This window comes from Bubalus bubalis, chromosome 3 (assembly GCF_019923935.1).
Source record: "Bubalus bubalis isolate 160015118507 breed Murrah chromosome 3, NDDB_SH_1, whole genome shotgun sequence".
NCBI classification, from domain to species: domain Eukaryota; kingdom Metazoa; phylum Chordata; class Mammalia; order Artiodactyla; family Bovidae; genus Bubalus; species Bubalus bubalis.
In genome coordinates this window covers 19,162,183-19,186,563 of record NC_059159.1, presented here as the reverse complement: position 1 = coordinate 19,186,563, position 24,381 = coordinate 19,162,183, and the positions used below count along the sequence as shown (strand labels likewise).

The window sequence follows — 24,381 nt, the reverse complement described above, 5'->3', positions numbered from 1 at the left end:
ATAGGATGGCAAATAATAGGATGCAACTGAGCACACACACACAAACATCCCAAATTCCTGTCAACCTCAGCTTTAGTTCCTGCTGGTCCCTCTGTCCAAGCACCCTTGCTTGGCTCCTTGTTCTTCAGATTTCAGCTTAAATCACACCTCAGAGGCCATTCCAGAATATTTTCTTTAGAGTAGTACACAGACCTCCCTATAGTAAGCATAAGCAACTACTTTAATCTAGGAGACAGACCAGAAAGGAGGCCAGATCAGAAAAAGCAGCCACTTTTTAGTCCCTATGCTAAAGACTAACTGCTAGAGCCAGCATGAGGATTAGTTTAGGGAAAGAGAGGCTGGCTGAAGTCACTAGAGAATTGCCTTACCCACACCTTACTCTATTGTCTTTTCAACAAAACTAGGGAGGCCACAGTCCAACCTGCCTTGGTCCTAGCTGCCAGTCTCTTGAGAAACCTGCTGCTTTCGAAGCTGAAACTAGGAATACCCACCTTCCCAGTTCCTCCCATGTTCTTTACTGATCCCTCATCAGTTTTCTAAACTTGACTCCAAGCTTTCCTCAAAACTCAGTCAGCCTGGACCACTTTTCATCTTGGCTCAGGCAACTCATCCAGCTATTAAAATGATGACACTCAAAATGACTTCAGTTTCATCAATGGCTGAATGCCAGGGAATACTACATTATCCTTATCTTAGGGCCTCAAAATTCCCTATCAGACCATTAACAATAAACCAAAATAATTACAATGCAAGTCATAAATGCCACATGTGAGTGATACAAATTTTAGTAATCACTTTCCATTTTCACTGTCAAGGATGGCTTCACAGGTGGCACTGAAGCAAGGCATTGTAGGAAAAGAGAAGATAAAACTGAAGATTATTGAGGCTGTAAGTAATCTCAGAGGTCACCCAGCCTCCATGCCTTTCGTATGTGTTAATTCTAAGACGCCCAGAGATTACAGAGTGCACCTGTGGACTGGGGATGAGGGAATAGGCTGGCAGGCTTCTTTTGACGCAGCAAAGCGTGCTGTGTTTTCAGAAATGTAAGGGGCAGGGAGAAGGGTGTTAACATCAAGAGGATCTGAAAGATGTCAATAATGTTCTGAGTGATCCTGGATGGAACGTGTTTGCCTTGCTTTCTTGTGTGCCTGTAATGAGCCATGTAAGGCTTTTATAATATTAAAAAAAGAAACTCATTTTGAAACTTTATTACCCAGCAGCAGTCTATCACCAGTGGATGGCAGCCCCACAGCACCCCTTTCTCACCTGTAAGGTACTTCTTGCTGTTACATTACACCCCTGAAGTTGAGGCAGTACATGCCCAATTCAAGTTTCTTAAAGGGGAATGCTCTGGTACCAGTGGCCTCCAGCAGTGATGGGAAAGCATATCTGCTATGTAAACAATGACCATCCTCCAACCCACATGACCAAACCCAGTTCCCAAACTCTGGTCCCCACCACTCAACCCATACAGTGCAGCTCCTAGTAGCAAACATGCTCATTATACGTTCTCAGCATCTGCCACACTGGCAGGACAGGAGTCTCCATGTATGACTGAAAGCGTCCTTGATCTTCCTTTATGTCTTATGGGAAAACAGATTTTGACACAATTTGTAGCTTCAAGAACGTCAAGGAGCCATTACCTTGAATCAGTGATTCACAAGCTGCAGCCCTTTAACTAATATTGAAGTGCGTGAGCAACTTTCAAAACACCAAACAAAAATCAGCAATCAGTTGTTCAGACTTATACAGTACAGATTCAGTATCAACTCACTGTGGGAAGGCTGTTTATACCGTACTGATCAGATGTTCTAAATAGAAGAAAACCCAAAGGCACAGATGTGGCTGTGGGGTGGTGACCAGGCACTGGGATATAAGGGTTTGTGTGTGTGTTTGAGGAGAAAAGAGAATGCCTCAAAACCAAGCAGACACTGCAAAACCACCAGTTCGTGTTCTATCAGAGATGCAAGCCCTCAACACTGCGTCATTTCTTCAAATCTAGGTGGCAATTCTTACCACACTCACCAGTCTTCTCTGTACTCCACCCCAAACCTGGCTAATAGAAGTGAGCAATACGAAAATGCCATCAGTTCACCAAGTCCCAGGGCAATATTAAAGAGCCCATGAGTGCATAAAGCCTGGGGTTCATTCCAGCTCTGCCACTGAAGGCAGCGGCGGTACTCTCAGCAAGTCACTTAAGCCCTGGTGGAACCAACTCATTTTCTGTAAAATGAGTGGTTTTCATATAATCAAATTCCTCAGAAGCTTCAGTGAAGAGGTAGAGATGAGATCTGAGAGACAGAGAGGGCAGGGTTCTTAGGACCCCAAATGGTTTACCTATTAGTCTCACTTAAAATGACATCTAGACAAAGACTTCTAAAACAAGTTGGAGCTTCTGAAAACCAGTTAATCCAGTCTCATCTCCAGATTTAACCATCCTAGGAACAAGCTAAAATGCATACTAACATTTACAGAGGACCTTCTAAGTAGTAACCATTTTAAACCATCCTATCTGAACCTTTACAAGCAGCTCCAGATGAGTATTATTTCATGTTAACAACTGGGGAGACCAAAGCATGGACAGGTAAAATGACTTATCCAGAGTCAGAAGTAAGGAGATGGAAGGGTGACAATTTGAAGCCAAAGTTTTTGTCTCCAAAGCCCTTGTTCTTCCTTCTACACTGCTTGTCTTTCCCACCATACTGATCCACCTCTTGAATTGCTTTAAGTTCCCCCACATCATTTCGTAAACTGAAACCAGAGTCAAAAAGTGCTTCCTACCAGAGCTGCCTCCCATTCACAGACCTAGAGACTAATGGGGAGGAAGTAACGACATGGAACAACGTGACACAGAGCTTCTTTCCAGGACTGCCACTTCCCATGTATCACATTCACTTCTTTAAATACATCTCTCAGGTTTTCTAGACCTTGCACGGTAGGTCTCCTCTCTGTTCCCTCTTTTACCTTCTCCAGAAGTCCACACTTCCAAGCAGACTAAATCAAAGGCTTGGTACTTTAAATCAAGTTCTGGCCAATGGCAGGTGATATGAAAGTATACTTCTTAGTCTTCTCTCACTTTTCCTCCAGTCCTGGAACAAAGGTCTTACATATGTACCCACCCAATTCATTCCTCTACTCCACTTACACACAACTCCCAACCCTGGATCCCCTTCTTATACACTTGGCACTGGATTTCTGGATGAGTTCTCAGGGGTAGAAGGAAAGAGGGTAAGAGTAGGAAGCAGAGAGTTTAAAGGTAAAGTTTAACCAAACACACACATCCTCAGACACCTCCCTCTGGGGCCTCTAAAGCACGCACAAACCCGAGACATGAGTGATGGTTAAAAAAATTTGGGTTTTATTGTTTTTGCTAAACAATACTAAAAAAAAAATTCATTTTGAAGGCAGGGCTTGAATTATTTAATTTTGATCCATTTATTTAATTAAAAAAAAAAAGGAAGGGGAAAGAGATCATGGCCAAAAAAATATTCATTAACCCCCACCCCACCCCCAAAGCTCTAGCCAGTCACATGAGCATCACCCATGTCCCACGCCACAGTACCTGATACACTCTGCCCCTCTGGACTGCCTAGGCACAGGGGCAAGGGTGCCAGGTAGCTCTCAGCAGGTTAGTCAAACCAGACAAACTGGTGGGCTAAAGTCCAGAAATTCTTCCCAGGTTTTCTGCCCATTGGCTGAGCACATACAAACTGTCGTAAGCTTGTAAAATTTCAGGGGTGGTAGGGAAGGTCATAAGAGCAGTAGGTTGGCAGAAGAGAAACGGCAGGTCACCCAAACTTTCTCCTGGGCTAGTGGCTCTGGATACAGACTTAAAGAGATCAGGATAGGTGGACTCTGGGTTTCTTATGAAAGAAAACCATCCTTCAAGGAAGAGCTGAGATGTGCCATGCAAAATAGTTCTTCCTACAGAGGGCACAAGAGACGGGGCAGCTGACGTTCCCATCGAGGAGATAGGAGGGTGGTGAGAAAGTTCTTCTAGTACCATGAAGTAAGAAAAAGGCAAAAGGAGAATCCTGAGGTTTTTGCCAAATGTGAGACTGGTACACGTATAGTTGAAGACTAAAAAGCCACCAGGAACCCGCAAAGCCAGATCCCATCTGCAAACCCTGGCTCTACAAAGTGCTGCGGGAGATCCTCGCTGTGCACTAAGTTAGGTGCCTGGCTATGGGTGGTGGGGAGGACGATACATTTTTATTCTCAGAGGGATGAGGTGGGAAGAGTGGCCATGATCTAGTAAAAAGAGACCTGCAAGAAGCAGAAAATATTTAGAGAACATTTTAATATATATTTTCATATATATATTTAAAGTTAAGAAAAATAAAACTAATTCAAGCCATGCCCTGTGCAAAAAAAGAAAAAAAGAAAAAAAAAAAAGACAAATTTAAAGTGAGACCTTTGTCTGCTGCTCTAGTCTCAACTTAAGTATCACAGTCAGCTTGTTACTTTTATTTTGGAAGAGAAGATGTAAAAGTTTCTTTCAATCACTCGGAAGGCAAGTGTAGCCACTTATAAAAACAGAATGGCAGAGACAGACTGGGAAAGGAAAGTCAGAGGTCAAAGGGCAGAGCAGAAAGGAATTTTCAAAAATAAAATTAACAAGGTGACTGTTTCAGAAGGGGGCTGTGAAAAGGACATGGTGGACTGAAGTCTGTTAGTCAAGTAATGATTCAACTTTTAAATTATTCTCTTGTTCTTTTTTGTTGGGTGTTTTGTTTGTTCAAGTCTAAGATTTGGAAATGCTGACCCTCTGTTAACAAGAGCCAACCGGAAATATAGGATCCCTTCCCTCCCCCGGCCTGCCTCCGCTGAAGCCACCACCATCGCCTCCTTGGCTGGATGCTGGAAGAGTCCTCTGTACGTGTGGACTCAGGATGACAGGGCAGCCTCCTTCTGTGGTTGCTGGGCTTGTGAACGCTGCAGTATCTTTTGGCTTTCCACGTCTCTAAAATGTTTTTCAACCTGAAAGACATCAGTCAGCCTAGATCAGAAAAACAGATGGGCACACAAGGCCTCCCACACAGTTCACTCTAGACTTCACCAGCCTTATGCTGGCTGTCCAGCTCATGGATCATTCAGCACTGTTCCCCTTGCTTGCTGTCTGTTGACCTTCCCAACAAGGGAGGTAGGGGTCCTCTTGTATCAGCCACATTTTTTGCAGCTTCAGATAAAACTGTCTAAAAGAAGGTAAATCTATAAAGACGACGACGAAGGGAGACTATTATAAGCCAAACTCCTCTCCTCTCCTTACACAAGTGCAAAATGAAAACAGGTAGGGAATTACAGTCTTAAAACTTTTTACATCCACCATGTTGGGTCTCCCAATACTCAGTTTGTTTTTACAAATGCTTCAACTCAATCTAGAAAGTCAGATGATGTATGCAGGGTCATGGATTCCAACCGCCACCGATGTATACCAACAAGCCCTTCCTGAGAAGAATCCAGCCTGGGAGGAGAGGAACTGCTCAGGCCCAAAACCACGGAATGCTCTGAGTAATTCCAAAAAGCCACAGTGCAAAGGACGTAGGGTTGACCACTCGCTTTATTCTGCATTGCCTGGTGGTTCCATCCCCACCAGAGTATCCACACCATGGCTGCAGAGCACCAGCATGCAAGGAGGCAAGGTGGTCAAGGCTGCTCACAGGCTGGCCATCAGAAGGCAGGGACTGTGGCTAACATCCTGCCCTGATGCTGGAAGAGAAGGCCGAGCAGTCATTCTCTCCCTAAGGTTTCTCAGCTCCTTTACTTACTATTTTGCGTACATGGCTCAGTGCACTCCCCTCTTTGCCTTTACAGTTTTCCACTTGATATGGGGGTGTAATAACAACTTCTTCCATGACTACGATGTTTTTTTCTTGCCATTTACAGTCTTTAATGCTGGAAGGAAAAGAGAGCAGGTGAAAGTTACCTCTTGCAAGGCATCCCACACTTCCTGCCTGATGAATAAATAACTCCAGAAAGCTAACCCCAAGTTCCTAGCTTACTACTCAGTCAATAACTAGATGCCAGCAGCCCACAGAGAGAAGTAGCCAAGAAACACTTCCTGGGTACCACTGGCTAGGAAAAGCAATGGAACTGATGCACACTTATTCCAAGGATGATCCAGAGTGTTACTCTGAAGTTTTAGGGGCCTGAAAAAACACAGAAAACTTGGTGGCGACCTCAGAAGTCCAAACTAATTTGAGTTACAAATAAACAGTTAGGCTCAGGCCACTAGATCCAATTTAAACAGCAGCCTAGGACAAGAGTTGGCAAATTTTTTCTATAAAGTGTCAGGTAGCAAGTATTTCATGCTGTGCAGGCCATACACTCTCTGTCACAACTATTCTTCTGCATGCTGTACCTCAAAAGCAGCCACAGATGATACATTAGCATATCAGGAGATCTGGCCTGCTGGCTGCAGTTTGCCAACCTTTAGCCTAGGGTGATATGGCACCTTTAAAAAGATAGGAGAACAAACTCCCGCATCTTACTGCAATCTTTATACTCTGCTCCCTACTCCATAAGGCCGCTCCTCAAAGAGGCCCCTCTCAATTATCAGACAGCTGGGTACTTGCCAGACTGGGAAAACCCATCCCATTTCACACTTAGGGGAACCCAGGGCAGCTGATATTACTAAGAGAGTTCCTTCACATACCTGTAAATGTTCAGATACTCACACCATGGCCTCAAATGGCTCTGATGCCAGCTGCCATCTGTGCACCAGACCCAGGTGGTTAAATAGGGTAACAGAAGGCAGCAGGGGGGAGGGGGAGTGTCAAATGTTTCAGTTTTTCAGCAGCTAGGGAAGCTAGTGGAGAATCAAATGACTTCTGCTGTGACAAAATGTCTTTTATGAGGTGGTAATAAGGTGGCCTTCTGCTCTCCCTAATTCCCTATGTTCACCCCAATGGATAATTGGGAAGACTGAGATAGATAAAACTTTCCCTTACTAAAACTGCATCAGCTTTTAGAGAAAAGTACAAGATCAAAACAGTAAAAGAGAAAGAAATCACTAGTTCTAAATTATGGCATACAAGGTGTGGAAGGGACCCTCAGGGACAATCTAATCCAAAACTAAGTTCTACAGATGAAAACACAGAAGCCCAGAACAGATAACCTGTTAGTGATCTTCCAAATGGAAAAGCAACAAGCACCACATCCCTGGATGCAAGATACTGCCAACACACTACCCAACTTCCCTGGTGACATTCAGAAACACAACTACCCACAAATCAGCCACCAGACAGCTCAGCCAGGCAGCATCCCCAAGGCAAGGGACCCCTATGCTCCCCCAACTCACGTCTTGTGTATGGTCTGGAAGAGCTGCTGGCCCTCTAGGGAGACACCAGCGCTGATTGCATAGGCCTGGCTCAGCTTCTCCTCCTTCTCTGTCCGTGCTTTGCTGGCAAGCTAGGGTGGGCGAGAGGAAAGAGACTCAGAAAAACATTCACCTTCATCCTTCCCAACATCAGGACGTAAGTCGAAGAAAAGATGCTGGAAAAGACTGGTTTGGGTAGAGTCAGTTTTCTCAGAGACCAAAAGTGAAACAAACAAGGGATTTTTCCCTGACAGTCCAGTCATTAAGACTCCGCACTTCCACTGCAAGGGGCACACGTTCAATTCCTTAGTTTGGTCAGGGAACTAAGATCCCACATGCCTCACAGCATGGCCAAAAACTTTTTTTTTTTTAATTTTAAAAAGTGAAACAAACACACACACACAATATACCTGAATAGTTTCTGCTATTCCTGGCAAACACCTATTCCTTTCGATACTTACTGAATGCCTACCATGTGCCATACATTCACTATACTAAGCCAAAGATACAGCACTGAAAGGGGCAGGGAGACAGACAATAAACAAAAACATAAACAAGATAACTTCAGACAGGGCTAAACAAAAACATAAACAAGATAACTTCAGACAGGGCTAAGTGCTGGGAAGAAAACAGAGCAGGGCAAGGTTTTAGAGCATGACTGGGGGTGGGGTATACCTGATAGAAAGTGATGGTCAGAGACAAAAGGCAATGCATACATTTGTATGAAAGGAGAGAACTAAGGATACTTATCAGCTACTGTGCTGGAGCCTCAGGATTAGAAATTAATGTCTACCACACCTTCAAAGACCAGGATTTGAGGTTTTAAAAATTCAACCATTCTAGTACCATTATCTGTGCTCACATGGGGAGCCAGGACTCAAGGAAACCTAACCAGGCACCACTGACTTGGGCTACAGCTACCAGGCTCTTTTAAAAAAAGAATGATCTACATTCTATTTCATGTCTGTTCCTTAACTGCCCACTAGTGAAACAATCATAAGCTGATCAAGATCAAGAGTTGTAGTAAAATCTAACAGTCTACTCAAATCCAATAAATCGCTCCCAGTAGGGGTGGGTATCATGTCAATCCCTGCTGCCCCGCTAATACATTTCTGGTCCCACCACACACTATTGGTTGCTGGATTACAAAAGAACAAATGTGTTTGAGTGTAAGACAAAAGAAATATACTGACAGTTAAAACAAAAGGCAGATAATGCATCTGAAAGTTAAACAAACAACTTGGAGATTTTTCAGATCCATGAACAAGAACATACACTTAGTATGCTGACGCTGCAGCTACTGAAGACATATGCACAAACATACACATGAGCACAGACAACCTGGCCCCAACATCAGCTCCTTAATGCAAACAGAGATCATACCTCCAGCACATTCCCAAAGTACCTAGATGCTTGGAGTTCTTAAACATTCATATTCTGCCTTAAGACTAACCCTTGACACTATAAACCAAATATAGATCCACCAGGGGGGAAATAAGCAAAGTGTCCAGTTGTTGGCAAAATGAAGCACTTTATTAAGCAAGAGTTTGACTATGAAAAAGAGAGAAAGTGCCCTTCAATCAGGTTATGGGGAACTGAGGAGTCTCAACTGCCTCTGAATTTCAAAGACTGTCTGAGAGAAGGGGGTGTGAGCACAGCTCACACATGCTGTCATTTCAGTCTCCTTAGGTAAAAGGGGGAAGAAAAGCCAAGACTCTGTAGGGATGTAAAGCCAGAGCTCCCTTTTCACTTGGTCCCCAGGATGTGGAGAGAGACAGATACGGCAGCAGTAAATAATCTTTCAAACCAGGGCCTGCCCCTCTGGACCCACCAGGCAATAACTTTACAGAGAAGGAAAAGCACGGGACTGACAGCTTTCGGTGAGCACTGGCAATCCCAACTGCAGCAAGGAAGCCTGTGGCTGGAAAGCAGATAGCCTCCAAGGTACAAGAACAGCTAGGGGTGCATTTTTAAGCAACAACAAGCAAACCTTACTCGGTCACCAAGAAAACCCTGGTAACAAGGGGTTTCCTTGAGTCTCACTTTCCAAACAACCCTGTAGGAAATCTGAAGTCTCCAAGTTTGAACGAAGGGAAAACTGGAGGGAAGCAACATGCCCTCGGATTCACCAAGCTCCTGCAGACCTCCTGGGAAGTGGCTCATGGTCAGGCAGATGTTTACCCCATGAACAGGCAGAAGGGTCTCACTCTGAGGTCTTTTTAAAAATATTTGTCCCTGAAGACCAAAAACACCTCCCAATGTGGGTCAGACAGAGCTGCTTCTATAAAGCTTGTATCAACTAGACAGTAACATCACCCGTTCAGGAAGACAAGAGTTGGTTCTGGAAAACCAGGCTCTATGCAGAATATGTAAGAGTGAAATAGACAAACTTAGCTGGGGAACCACTGGAAGAAGAACCACTTTTGAATTTTTGCCAGAGGCAAAATAAAACGAATATAAATCTCAGCTGGAAGTGATCTGTTTGGATGGCCTGAGTTAAAAGCAACACAATGGTTATAGAAAAATGATTTGAAAGTACACACTACCCCCTCCCCAATACACTGCACAATCTCTTCTAAAGACTTTTAAAGCAAAGGAGAATGGACCGGATGATTCTTCATGTCAATCCACAGTGCAGACTGATCCCAAATACTAAATGATACAAAGGAGAGCCTTGAAAAAGTCAGCAGAAATCAGTGTAAACTGACTATGTTTCAATTTACCTCAATACCCTCAACTATTCCACCTGTACCTGCTGCAAATGTGGTTTGAGGACTTAAGATTCACAGCAAACCCTGAAGCCTCCAGTTGTTGGTTTATGAACTATATTTTCATGGCAATCTGAAAATGCGTAAATCCAGTATTCAACTACAGAGATCTGCTTCACTAAAAAGTTGTATAAACAGGGTAAATTTCTCCCAGAGAGGACTGCATCAAGTGGGCATGAGGAAGATTACCTTTAACAAAAAGAAACTAGAAACGTTTTTTTCTCAAAATTGGGGTGAGAGGGGAAGGGCGATTACCTTGCTCTTTTTAAACAAGTTATTGAAAACCTGTGAAAAATGTGGATAAGCCTCCTTTTGCAAAGCAAATGACTCTTTCTACGCTCAAGTCAGCTGTAGCTCTACATTTCCCCACATTGTACTTCTATAAACTAATGCATATCTATAAATGGTCCAGTTACTCCAAATTAGTAAGTTTATGGTTACTGTCAAATTGCCAGAGAACCAATAAAAATGCTTCCCAACAGAGAAGGTGTCGGATATGCCTTTTAAGCTTGGGAGGGTCATCAGGATTGCAATTTTTTTTTTTTTAGGATTGCAATTTTTAAATTCAGTAACTATCACCATACTTTCCCCATTTTCAATGCAAGCCTCTTCTAACTAAAACTGAAACACTAATTGGTTAGAATCTTAAAGAATGTTAAAGGCACCAACTTTAAAAACACACTGGGTTTAGGCAAACCTCAGTTTGCCTAAATCTACAAATACACGTTACTAATGTGCATGTGGCCTAACTGAAACAACTGCACAAAACAACCTACATTTACCTTCCTTTCCTTTTATTTTGTATGATTCCCAATGAAAAAATTCACTCCTTGTCGACAAACCAGTGCTTCCTCCCTTGGTCATTTTATATACAGGACCTTGATGTGGGCAACAGAAAAAAGTGCATGAACTTGACACCAAAGCACATCAATATCAAAAGGCTTCTAGTCACGCCTGCTGCTGGGTAACCTCGAGTGACTGAATCAATGAACACTAACGTTATCTCTCTTCCTGCACTGTGACAAGAGGAAGCAGCCCCAACAACAACATAATCCAGGCATCTTGCCTCATCTGTTACTTGGTCACCAGCTGGGCCATCTTATTTCCACATACGCAGACCAGGAAGGCACAGGTGCTGTGGGGAATCCAGAGGGACTCCTACTGCAAGTATTTAACAGGCTGTGACAGCTGATCCAACAATGGAAACAAAGTCCAGAGACGAACCTGCTGGATATGACCTACTGACTCCACTAAGCCACTCTGGGTTTGTCTTCCCTGTGTAGACAACCAGCTGTCCTCACAGAGGGGTTAGGACGCACTGCAGCAGCTGCCCCGAACTGCCAGTGCTGCCTGCAAGGCCTGATGGAGGGTGAAGGGCGGCAGGCCAGAACAACTGTCATCCAAAGGGCCCCGCTTGCTCCTGCTGTTTTCATTCTGGGGAGTACTCTTGGAAAGCTCTCATTCTTTGTCACCAATAGGCAGCCTCAAAACTATGTCTTCCAACTATCAGTATTCCCAAGTCTCCCTACTCCCTAGTTGAAAGGTCCTGTCTGAAAATTTCTAATAAAATACTGTTCTTTATAACCTCAGATAGCTGAGAACTCAAAAAACAGAGAACCCTGCTTGAAATCACATCCTGGGATACCTAACGGTGAACGAAAACACTGAATCAAACGAGGGAACAGTAGACCCAAAGAGGCCGGCAGTTAACACTAAAACCCTAAGAGCTAACTTGCTCAGTGAGAACTTACTCCACGCAACACACTAAGCGACACTTAACATGTATTAAACATTTCATCTGCCCAACAATTCTGTGAAACGGACTAAAATTACGCCTACTGAACAGACGGAGAAACTAAGGCACAGCTGGTAAGACACCTGCCTAAGTTTACCAAGTCACAAGTGGGAGAGTCTAGATTTGAACCCAGACAGACCGACTCCAGAGCATGTGTTCTGAACTCTGCACTATACCCAAACGGTTCCACTTAAGAAAAGTAAGTCTAAATTGTTGAAAACACAGTTATAAACTTGAATGTAAAAGAAATGTTTTTTAAAAGAGAAAATATTTTAAAAGACTCAGCTGTCATCTTCTCTTCTTATCAGTGAATTCTGACATTTCCATCAAGTTTCCCTGTCCAGAACACAAGTGTCCGCCTTTTAGTGAAGGGCCCCAGTCTTGCCCTAAATCTCAAGAACATCCTTTACTTGTTTTGTTAAAGGTAATTCATAGGAACGCTTTTAAGAAAACAGATCATGTGTGAGAAAGCATTTCGGGCCAATAACGATTAGGTACCCATCATTTCCTGATGAGCCAAAACTAGAGAAGCTAAGTCAAGCAGGTCTCCTGCACTAGGAAGTTAAGGTACCTAAGTGCTTTGAGCGGTGATGAAAAACACCCTGCAAATCCAGAGGCCACAGTGCCACCTCACTCTCCAGGCTCTGGCCATCATACTGTTGTCATAAAATAGAGGTCAGCCTCAAGTCAGTCAGCATAGGCCATAAGCAAAGTTTGTGGCTCACCTGGTTTCAAACAAAAACTAGTTGTTGGTAAAGTCGATAGTTTTTCTTATTTGTAATTATGTCACCAAAAGCTGTCCACAGTTACAACAGACAACTAAACTTCCTGGACACCAACAGAGTAATTTTCTAGTCCTGAGACCCTGACACCAGCACCACTGTGGAACGTCCACAGGACTCTGCCAGGAAAGAGAAACAACTGGCTGGGATGTAAGCTGAAATTTGACCTGAACAACTTGTCTGTGAGAGTGTACACTCGTATTAAACATCTCACACATGGCCATGAAGAAAAACACGGGTGAAAGCACTATCAGAGTTTAAAGCACTGTACAAATAGCACTGTTAACATTATTATTATAACATCATTATTACTAGCACAGAGAAGGTGGCTTGTAGGTTATTTCAAAAAAATTCATGTAATCCAACCTTCCTTTAGCCAATGAACTCAGGGCTCCCTCTCGTCTGCTTTCTGTAAGAGCTGCTAGAGAGGCTATAAATCCTTAACAGAATCTCTTCCAAAATACAACTGGAATAGTAAGTTGGAAAATGCACTTTATGTGCCAAAATGGGCGCTTCACTTACAGAATCAAGAGCTGGTTTTATTCAGACAGTGAAAGGACCAGGTACTGTCATTTCCTGGGCTCTAAAGAGGGCAGAAAAAGCAACATAAAAAAGAAAAGCCACTCCCTTGTTTCTTACCCCCAAACAGAAGAGATTCCAGCTCAAAGTCGCACCTACCACTCCCTAGCTGCATGAACCTGAGCAAGATGTATAACTTCTCCTGAGCCTCAGTCTATTCATGGGGGCCCATCCTAAAGGTTGTTACTGGAGTTCATTAAGAGATACATCTAACACTAACAGTGCCAGTACAGTGGCATTAGTCCTCTCCCTTCCTTCTGAGAACCGCCACTGCTTTAACTCACTGACAAAACAGCAAAACTTTTTAAACTGCAGAGATGGACAAACTGATAGCAATCCCAATCAGCTTGATTCCATTTACCTTCCCTCCCTTTATCTAACTGTCATTTATTCTTCAAGACCCTACTCCATTGTCACATCTGAGAAGCCTTTCCTAAAATGTTCACTACTCTATGCCAACCATTGGCAAACCATACCTGTGGGCCAAATTCATCCAACCACCTGTTTTAGTTAAGTTCTACTGGAATGGTATCACCCACTGCTGCTTCTGCTACAAGGCAAAGTTGACAGTTGTGACAGAGACGTATAGTCACAAAGCCTAAAATATTTATCAGTGGGCCCTTAACAGAAAAAGTCTGCTGCTCCCTGCAAAAGTTAAAGCCTACTGCCCCTCACCACTCCCAAACATGAGATTCTTGAGGGCAAAAGCAGTGGCTTAGTCATCGTGACATGCACAGCACCAGGAAGGGAGGGGTAGGGAGAGGGAAGTGGGATAAAAGGAAAAGAAACCTCGACTATCAGAGATTCACAGAACTAAGAGTTCCTAATCGTTAAGTGACTAGCACACGGTCACACAATTCATTAGCAGCCCAGCTGTGAAAAGAATCTAGTTCTTCAAACTCCCCACATGCTACCACACCAGACTGTTAGCTTTTCGCACAGTATATAGCCCTGCTAATTTTCTACTTTGTGTACAATTTGCTTCACTCTCCAGGGTAGTCTCTGGCATTTACCTAAGCTAGTCTTAAATTCCAATGCTATAACTTGACTGCACTACTTGTTTTTTCTTCCCCCTAAGCCTGATCTCTGCCAGGAAACTGTAGGTTAGAATGCCCCTTTCTTAACACTGTAAGAGATACTAGCGCTGACATCAGTAAAGCGCTTAGTTTGAATCATCCCTGTGTCAAAGAGATAGAATGTAGGGGGGGCTGCAACAACACACATGGCACATCTCTGCCAGTCGCTTGGGCCCAGCAATTTGTGTCTTCAGGTGGACGAACCTCCTCCTCCCCATCTCCCCACCCAGTGATGTCAAGAGAGCCCCCTTCAGAACCAAACTCTTGACCTAAGGAGGCCCCACCAAATCAGCAAGCTGCTGTGCACTACAGCCTGAACTGAGTCAGGAGCCCTAGCCTGGAGTGCTGCATCCCCTACTATGGCTATGACCCCAGAGTTTGAATGCTACTGAACGTGACCTCCTTCAAAGGCCAGTGATTTTTAAAGTGGCATCAATCACTCTACCTCTGATTTCATCTCACACCACTCACTACTTATTGGGCCCCATTAACTTAGCAATGATAGGGTCTTCCTCTTCACCTTACACTTTTATCTTCATGACACTTCTGTGAGGAAGCAGCTGTCTGCTCAAAGCCAGATACAAAACTTACTGGTGGGCTCTAACCTGGGACTGTGGCCTTGACAACATACTCTAATCAAGTGAGCCAATAGGTAATACTGTAGCTTCCAGGAGCTAGAAATTTTCACCTGATAGAAGAGTCTTGCTTCCCCTAGACAAGTAGTTACTTCCCTTCCTATTTTTTTTTTTTAATTTATTTATTTGGCTGCACTGGGTCTTAGTTGTGGCATGAGGGCTCTTTAGTTGCGGCATGCGAACTCTTAGTTGTGGCCTGTGGGATCTAGTTCCCTGAGCAGGGATCGAACCTGCACTGGGAGCACAGTCTTAGCCACTGAACCACCAGGGAAGCTCCTTCCCTTCCTACTTTTATACATAATATGAACACATTCTACCTGTTACTAATATATCTATACCTACGCATAGGGTGGCTAGGTCATCTGATCCTTCTGCTGCTGCTGCTACTAAGTCGCTTCAGTCATGTCCGACTCTGTGCGACCCCATAGACGGCAGCCCACCAGGCTCCCCCATCCCTGGGATTCTCCAGGCAAGAACACTGGAGTGGGTTGCCATTTCCTTCTCCAATGCATGAAAGTGAAAAGTGAAAAGTGAAAGTGAAGTCGCACGGTCGTGTCCGACTCTTCGCAACCCCATGGACTGCAGCCTACCAGGCTCCTCCATCCATGGGATTTTCCAGGCAAGAGCACTGGAGTGGGTTGCCATTGCCTTCTCCATCATCTGATCCTACTTGCTGACAAATCCATACCTCAATACACTAGGGTCAAGATATGGTCAAGGGCCCAGATAACAGACTACGTCCATGAATACAGGCCACGATGCAGTAGCTACCAACTACCTCAGGAATTTGCTAATACTTGAGGATTATCCCTCACATCAACAAAAGCCATAAGGTTATGCTAAATCTTAGCTTTCAAACTTCTTAGAACTCAAAACAAAAACCAAGTGAAGTCTTCCCTGTGTGACACCATCCCTAAAGGTAAGCAAGGTCAGTTACTTTTTAAAGTGAACGTTGTGACTTTCCCATTTTCTCAGCCTTTCCAGGCCCTTCCACAGACCAAGCTCCAAGTGTCATTTTTATCCAAAGGCAGCCAACCTATTCTTCATTACCATCTGCTGATGAAAAACTCTTTAAATCTCTTCTTCCTGGTTCTTCTCTATTTAATCACTGTCGTTTAGTAAGGTATAAATGGGCAATAAATACTCAAACCAGGCTGATAAATCAGTCAGTGGTTTGGTAAGGGAGGTAGATGCCTTATCTGTGAAGTTCAACTTTCCATGCTTTGTCTCTTTTCCTGCCTCCCCTCACAACATACAAATATTTCCTCCAGAAAGTCTTCTCCAAGTCAGCAAAGTGATAAGACAACTTATACCTCATTTGATGTACTGGAGGCATTTATCTAAACAGATGAATACATACACTTGCCTTGGCTGTCTCAATGAGTTTTTTACCTCAGAGTCTCAGAAGTTGAAAGCATGACCTCCTAGGTTCTGTGACTGCTCACTCTAATCTTCTGTACTCAGACAAGTGTTCGCTTAATTATGCCACTTGATAACACTGCCCTAGAAATTCAAGTTAATTCTGGTCACCAACAAGAGGAATCCATATACTATTTTGATTTTCCCCAGTCTTGGGATGGGAAGTTCTGATACCTGAATGAATGTCAGATCCAGTATCAGGAAAGACTGACACAGTAACTAACACTGCCCATGTTCTTGGCTGCTTTCCTTTGTCATGATGCCCTCCTCCCCCCATCCTGCTCCTAAACCATAATTCAAGGAACATGCACCCACTGGCTGCACATAGCTAATGTGGGAGAATAGGACTAACATGTGTCAACGCTGGTCAACCTGAACCAATCCTCCAAACAACTCTATAAGATAGGTACTAACAGGATTCCATTTCTGTGGTGAGAAAACTGATGCTTAGTAAAGTTAACAGGCAGAGAAGTGACATGAGACATACCCACTTGCTTTTAATGTTCTTTCTGACCACACAACACAGACGTTTCTCTTTACTCAGAAATATTACTTAGGATTATAAACACATACTCATTTCATTTCACCAACCTACTCTGAAAAGTTCTTTGGGTAAGCACACAGAAGCAGAATATACATGGGACTTGGCCATCAAAACATCAGACTTAAGTTCAAATCTCAGTTCAATTACTTACTAACTGAATGACCTTAAGCTAGTGACTCATCCTGAGACTCAGTTTACTCTTCTGTAAGACAGTGATGGTGAGTCAAAGTCAAAGTCGCTGAGTCGTGTCCGACTCTTTGCGACCCTATAGACTATACAGTCCATGGTATTCTCTAGGCCAGAATACCGGAGTGGGTAGCCTTTCCCTTCTCCAGGGGATCTTCCCAACCCAGGGATCGATCCCAGGTCTCCCGCATTGCAGGCGGATTCTTTACCAGCTGAGCCACAAGGGAGGCCCAAGAATACTGGAGTGGGTACGCTATCCCTTCTCCAGTGGATCTTCCAAACCCAAAAATAGAACCAGGGTCTTCTGAATTGCAGGTGGATTCTTTACCTACTGAGCTATCAGGGAAGATGATGATGGTACCCACATCATAAGAACTACCGTTAGAAGTAAATGAGATATTTGCTGATTGCTATTTCAGAGGGTGGCATGTAAAAATATTGGTTCTCACGCTACTTGCCATATAACCTAGAGCAAGTCACTTAAACTGCTAAACCTGTTTATTCATCTCTTAAAACTAAAAGGAAAAAAGTGTAAGTGAAGTTGCTCAGTTGTGTCTGACTCTTTGCGACCCCTACCAGGCTCCTCTGTCAATGGGATTTTCCAGGCAATAGTACTGGAGTGGACTGCCATTAAGCATGGTTGTGAGGATGAAACAAGATGTGTCAAAGCTCTCTGTAAACTGTAAAGCACTAGAAATATGTAAGGAATGGTCCCCAACAGAGCTTACCACAATGCTGTGCATAAAATAATTTTCAGTAAATGTTTGATAAATGCTACAAACATAAAACTTTCTTAATGTTGACATGAACCAAATTACCTGAGAGCACTAACAACTGATGGTCAATCTTTATGCCCAGAGAACAAGATGTGGAGTCAATTCAAAAAAACTTAAGAAACATTTTACTTCACTCTACCACACGGACCCTGGACTCTCATCCTCATGCAATATTTAAACCTTCCTCATGAAAGGAAACTAATAAGGATATTTCCCTGGTGGTCCAATGGTTAAGAATCCGCCTTTCAATGCTAGGGGCAGGTTCCAATCCATGGGTTCAATCCCTGGTCAAAGAACTAAGATTCCACACGCAATGGGGGCAACTAAGCCCATACCACAACTCCTGAGCCCACGCGCCACACAAGAGAGAAACCTGTGCACCACAACTAAGACCCGACACAACCAAACTAAATTATTTTTTTAAAAAGTAAACTAATAAGCCACGTGTGCTTTTGTACTTTTTAAAGTCAGGAAATTCGAAACAATTTTTACAGAGTACAATGTTAACTGTGAAGTAGATAAAACAATATTCAAAGCTTCCACCTTCTGCAACCCCACTGTCCTCTTTCAAGCTTCCTCTTACATCCCACTGCTGTGGACGGACATAGGACTCTTAGCTACAGTGAAAGTGCCAATCGAAAGCAAAACAAGCTCATCTCCAAGAACTGCTAGTTCACACCATCCTCAACTTGAGCTGGAATTAAGTATTTCCTTTAAAAGGCCTGCTCTTCCATTTCCTGTTGGGTCAGAGTCAACATCCAGTTTGTATCAACAGGTTTAATTGAACACAGCACTTACTATTTCAGCAAGATGAGCCATCATGTGATGGGATCTCCCACTGCACAGGTAGTACTCCCCAAGACCACAGTTTTCTTCCAGGGATTTCAGGACACTTTTAGTTCCCTTCTAAAATGCTTAAACAATCCTCCATCTTAAAAACAAAACAAAACCCAGGCTCATGCTCTTAAATGAGTTGAACTTTTCATGTCCTTCCAGCAACATGTAGCTACCCAGATTAGCTGTTTTCAGTAACATAAAGAGCCCAACAGGCTCTTCTAACTGAATCTCAGCAAGAATCACAAAGCATCCTCAAAGGTTCGTTTCAAGGGAAAACCAATATAGCTTACTCATAAACATCTCAACAAATGAAGAATGAATAAATAAGACCCAAAGAGAGCTCTTCAACCTAATTTTAGTCTTCGTTTCGGACTCCTTTTTCAAGACTTGGCAATCAGACCTTGTGGTAAGGGCTGAGAGTAAGAAAAGTAAAGATTTCCGGTATTCCCTAATCTATTACCTCCTGCTGTTTTCTGAAAGACTGGGTAAACAACTAGTTTACAATAATACTAGAAGACAACTGATCAGCAGAAAGCAAAACCTTAAAGGCAAAGATAATCTGCAAATTAATAACCAAGAACTATTTATACCTACGGTCAAATGTAAGCAAAGAACTGCTTCTTAACAGCTCCCACATTTAACAGTCCCATCCACGCCACTCCAGCCTCTCTCACACAAATGGTGGCACTTTGTGGTACAAGAGCAGAATCCTAGTTATCTCTTAAATTTGAAAAAAAAATCTATCTTCTTTCAGATAATCTTTCCTCAACTACTTACTAAAGGCTGTTACTTGGTGACAGACTTCTCATACCCTATTAACATTAAAGAATAACACAGAGCCTTTTCTCCCTTCAACACACCAGGCATAAGCTATTTTATTTAAACCTTTTAAGATCTCTTAGGAGAAGTAAGCCAAGTTTCAAAAATCCACAGGTATAAGAATGAGATAGTCTGTATGCAACAGTCTTTAATATGAAACCCAAGACCTTTCTGAATCTGTCCTGAGACATCACTAAAAAAAAAGAAAAGAAAAAAAAAAAACAAAAAACCACATGGGGCATTTCCCTGGAATTTAGAAAAAAGGGAGCTCCAGATTTGAGGCAACTACACTCTGCCAGCCTCAGTTACCCTGTGTTGTTTCAGCTGCCTGAGTGTTCCCTTGCTTTGCTGAATTGCAGCAAACACACTACATTCCCAAGTGGGGCAAAAGAATATACATTATTATAATTTTATAGAGGGAAAAATTTCATCACACTAATTCAACAGACTTAATGAAAGACAGCTGCTACAAAAACTGAAGCCCTAACTTATTCATTCAACAAATATTTATGAAGCACCTACTCTGTGCAAGGTTCTATATATTCAGTAAGGAACAAAACAGGTATAGTTACCATTCCCACAAAACAAAGTTTGGTGAGATAGAACAGTATACACAATTATAATCACAAAAAAGCTATGAATAGGATAACAAGTCCCAATTTGCCCAGGATACACCAATCTAAACTTGTCTCAGTGTAAAACAAAAGCACTGCCCTCCTCTACTCTCGAAAATGTCCCATACTGGACTGGAAATGATACGTCACCCTATCTCTGAAGGCTAGAGTACTGTAAGAGAAAATAACGGAGGCACCACTTTAGCCTGGGTGATCAGAGAAGACTTCTTGAAAGATGTGCCATTAAACAGTCCTGATGGATATGGTTCTAGTCATTTTGAGAAGGTGTTCCAAGTAGAGAGAACAGCAAAACTCAAACAGGGCTTGGGTACTAATACTGATCAACGTGAACTTCGGCTGACAGAATTGAAGAATCAGAAAAGTTATTTGCAAGTTCCCAGAGACCAATTTATATAGCCAAGATTAAAATATCCTAAGCCTCTAAATTTGTTAGACCTCGAAATTCAAGCACAAAGACAAAAATGAAGCTCTATGTCAGTAGTTTTCAAATTTTTGTAGGTCATGAATCCCTCTGAGAATCTGAAAAATACTCCAGATCTTCACCCAGGAAATACATGTATATTCTTGTGTGCACACATACACAATTTCAGGAGGTTCGGAAGGAAAGCCCATAGCCAACCCCACCAACACTGGAAGTTCACACAAGGGCTACAGGTTAAGGGTGAGCGGGGAGCTCTCTTTCACAAAGGACAAAACCCAGCTCTCAATTCTATTTCTCTATTCAGCAGATATTAAGACTTTTCTTAAAATCTTCAAAAGATATCAGGGAACAAAGAGATAAAAACTACAGTGATATAAGTATATTTTTAAATATGTCAAAGCAAGCCAATTGTAAATCACTCAAAAAAAAAAAAAAAAGGACAATATATGTACCATCAAGAGTCAATGAGACTCAAATTTCCCATCATTTTGGAGACCCAGAACTGCCCTCAAGTCCTTACCTTACTAACGTTGAGTGAAGCTAGGGGAGGAGGGGTTTCTGTTCGGTCATTAATTATTTCCACTTCTGAAACATACTGTAAGTTTATAAGCAAGATGTCTGCGTGGTTGGGCTTTCCACTGGAAGAAGGACATTCTGGTGAAAAAAAAGAAAGTTAAGGAAAACAGGGGCAAGCAGAGCACTGACACATCCCAAAGGGGCATGGAAAACACAGTTCTCATAAGGCTTGTGTAAAAGGTGTGCCACAAGCAAAAGGTGGGAGTCCCACAAGAATCACAGCTCTTCTCAGCAAATCTTTGCCTATCACCTTCCTCCCGCTCAACCCCATAACCAAAAGATCTCAAGCTTTTCAAAGCCAAACACAACCCAAAACGTGAAGCCTCAACAGGGTTTCCATCACCTTCTCTCTACTGGTTTTACAAAGAGGCTTAATGTAGTTTTAATGCTGTATGTATACTGTCTGTCTTGAACCTAACGAACCACACAGGAGAGCAAGTACCTTCTGTTCTTGGTATACTTCCTATATCTGAACAACTCTTTTCACTTTTTCTGATTTGAGACTTTCCATTTTGCAGAGGCAAAAACTACAGCACTGGAAAGGAAGCTCACTCAAGGTGACCCAGCTAGTTAACCCATTCATCCATCCATTCATTCTCCAGCCATTTCTCAAAAGCATATTGCATGTCAATTGAAAGAGTAATTCCTCATTCCAAAACCCTTCCAACTAAACCACTAATGCAAAAGATCTTATATGGTCCAGGTACAAATTCTTGTGTTTAAAAAAACCGAGAAAACGCAACTATTCGAGCTGTAATTAGTTTCAAAGGACATTTTCCTAAGCTAGAAATCTACAACCAGTGTTTAAATGAAGTGGTGAAGTTTAAATGAAGTTGGTTAAAATACTTGCCAGTCAAAGACAGCAGACCCAGTAAGAAACTTCCTTTTCAAAGGTGCCACAAAAATAACTCTTAAAAAAAAAAGAAAAAAATCCAAATAAATCCACCTGTGGCTCAAATATAAGGAGGAGGTGGTATTACAACCAGGAAGTATTTTGTTTCCCAGATTGAGCTTCCTGGAGTAATTCAGAAATCATTTCCACACCAAAGAAAGAGGCCACCTTTTCCACTCTGTTTAACACTGCCACATTTAAAAGGCAAGGCTACTACTGTGGAGAAGTCAGGATTCCTTGTGCTGGCCTGAGCAAAAGATAACTTACTCTTTCACCTGTAACCCACACGTCCATACACAAGCCCCTGAAAAACGTGGTCCTCTCTCTGGACCAGGTTTCCAGTACAAACATCTCCAAAAGAGCAACTTCCAAATGACTGAGAAGCCTACAATTCATCACCCCGTCCCCAGTGGCACCACGCACACACCAGCACCAGCAAAACAAGCCCCTATCCCCAGTTCTGCTACAAACTCTTTCCTGCAGTAACTCGCCCCCAAACAAGCGAGGCCCATTTGGTCACACACCACCGCCCTTCCGTGGACCACGTCCTATCAGTACACAACCCCTCCTGAACTCCATACCCATGTCCCACTCACTAGCATTTCCTTACTCAACACACCCCCTCCCCACTTGATTCCACCCGCCCCTCTTCCATCTGGGCTCCAATCACCAGCCCTCTCCCACGACCACCCCTCTCCTGATCACTGGGTGCCCTCTCCTAGCGTTCCCCCCGATAAGCCATCCGCGTGTCAAGTCCCCCTCCACCCACCCTCGTTCGCGGCCCAGCTCCCACAAGGGGAGGGCGACAAGGGTCCCCCAAGGCGGACCAAGGGTCCAGGGAGAGGGGGAGGGGAGCTCAGGGTCGTGCGCATGCGCTCCGGGCGCCGCGGTAGCCGGTCGCCCCTAGGCCCGGAGAGGGCCCCAGCCACCGCCGTCGTCCCCCGCCCCCCCACCACCGCACACACACGCCAGCCCGGCCTCGGGCTCCGCGCAGGGAAGGATACTTAAAGCCAGCATTTTGGACTGGTAGTCGAAGGCTACCACCTCGCCCTGCAGCCGCTGCTCCTGGCACGTCCGGCACGACACCTGGCTCCCAACGCTGAAGTACTCGCCCGGAGGAGCCGCCATCTTGGGAGAGCAGCCGCGGCCGGCGGCGGCGGCGGCAGCAGCGGGCGAAAGCCGGGCCCCCAGTGAGCGCCGCGCCGCGACGCACGGGGCGTGCTGACGTCATACGCCAGGGCGTGGCCTGGACTGGGTGGGGCGGGAGCCTAGGTGGAAGAGGAAAGGAGAGGAAATAAAAGAGGGATCTGAATCATTATGTTTGTGCAGCTGCTCCGACTTGGTAAAGTGCTTGCAAGGTCCATTTTAGAAGTTAAAGATAAATGACCTATGTGGAATGAAAAGGGGAGACAGGAGAGAACTGCAGTCTCCGTTATGTACACACCTTGACACGAGTTTAATGAATGAACTCTCTTTTACATATGAGGAATCCGAGGTTCAGAAGACTAAACGAAACTTGCCCAAAACGATTACACCTAATTAGAGTGGTAGTGGAAAGGACATTTCTACAGAGTTAGCTAAACCAGAATCGGAATTCCACTGAGTTACATGACCTTGAGCAAATTACTAAGCCTGATTCTGTTTATTCCTTTATTGAGCATCCAACAACCCTTCGATGTAGGAATCAATAGCCTCATTTTACAGATGAAGAAACTAAGTCTTACACTAAACTTTGTCCAGGGTTGCACAACTAGCAAAGATTCAGTCTGTTTCCAAAAATGGTGCTATTAACTTTTATGCTATTTAACTATTATTAGGTAACACTTCACATAGTAGTTAGGAGGAGTGGAAGATAATGAAATAATGTGTACAAATGCATGACATATAGTTACTACGTGGTAGTTTCTCCAGGATCACCTATTACCGTTGAAACTCAAGATGCTTCCCCATCACCCCTCTTGCCCTCTCCAGAGCCAGGAGGAGCAGTGGTAGTGACAAAGGAAGCCTTGGGGCAACAGTTTTGGCCCCCCCCCCATTAATGACTATCTAATATACAAAACAGTTTTCTTAACATGTAAGTGAGATGCAGATGTATTTTCAACCCTAATATCACCAGTCGCCATCCCTAACCCAACTACCCCTCCACTATAGAAATTCTAGAGCCTCATGTAACAACAGGCAAAGAGAAGATGGCAAAGGACCAGTCCTGGCACTATTTAACATGAACAAATTTCAAGTGTTTTCATGCCTTGCAAGGAACATCAACTTCATATTACTACAATCATTGTAACAGAAATAAGTATATTTGGGCTTATTTCAGAGA

The 24,381-nt window shown here is 43.5% G+C and overlaps 1 protein-coding gene across 1 annotated transcript; it reads right to left on the bottom strand.

Annotated features, from left to right (window-relative positions):
• Positions 1-4,282: 4,282 nt before the first annotated feature.
• On the bottom strand, positions 4,283-23,271 carry LSM12 (LSM12 homolog). The gene is made up of 5 exons (XM_006060573.4): positions 23,063-23,271; positions 21,111-21,244; positions 7,301-7,410; positions 5,769-5,895; positions 4,283-4,980 (listed from the first exon to the last, which is right to left on the bottom strand). Exons 1-5 carry the CDS (start codon positions 23,184-23,186, stop codon positions 4,888-4,890), a joined length of 588 nt encoding a protein of 195 aa, XP_006060635.1. The 5' UTR covers positions 23,187-23,271; the 3' UTR covers positions 4,283-4,887.
• Positions 23,272-24,381: the final 1,110 nt, after the last annotated feature.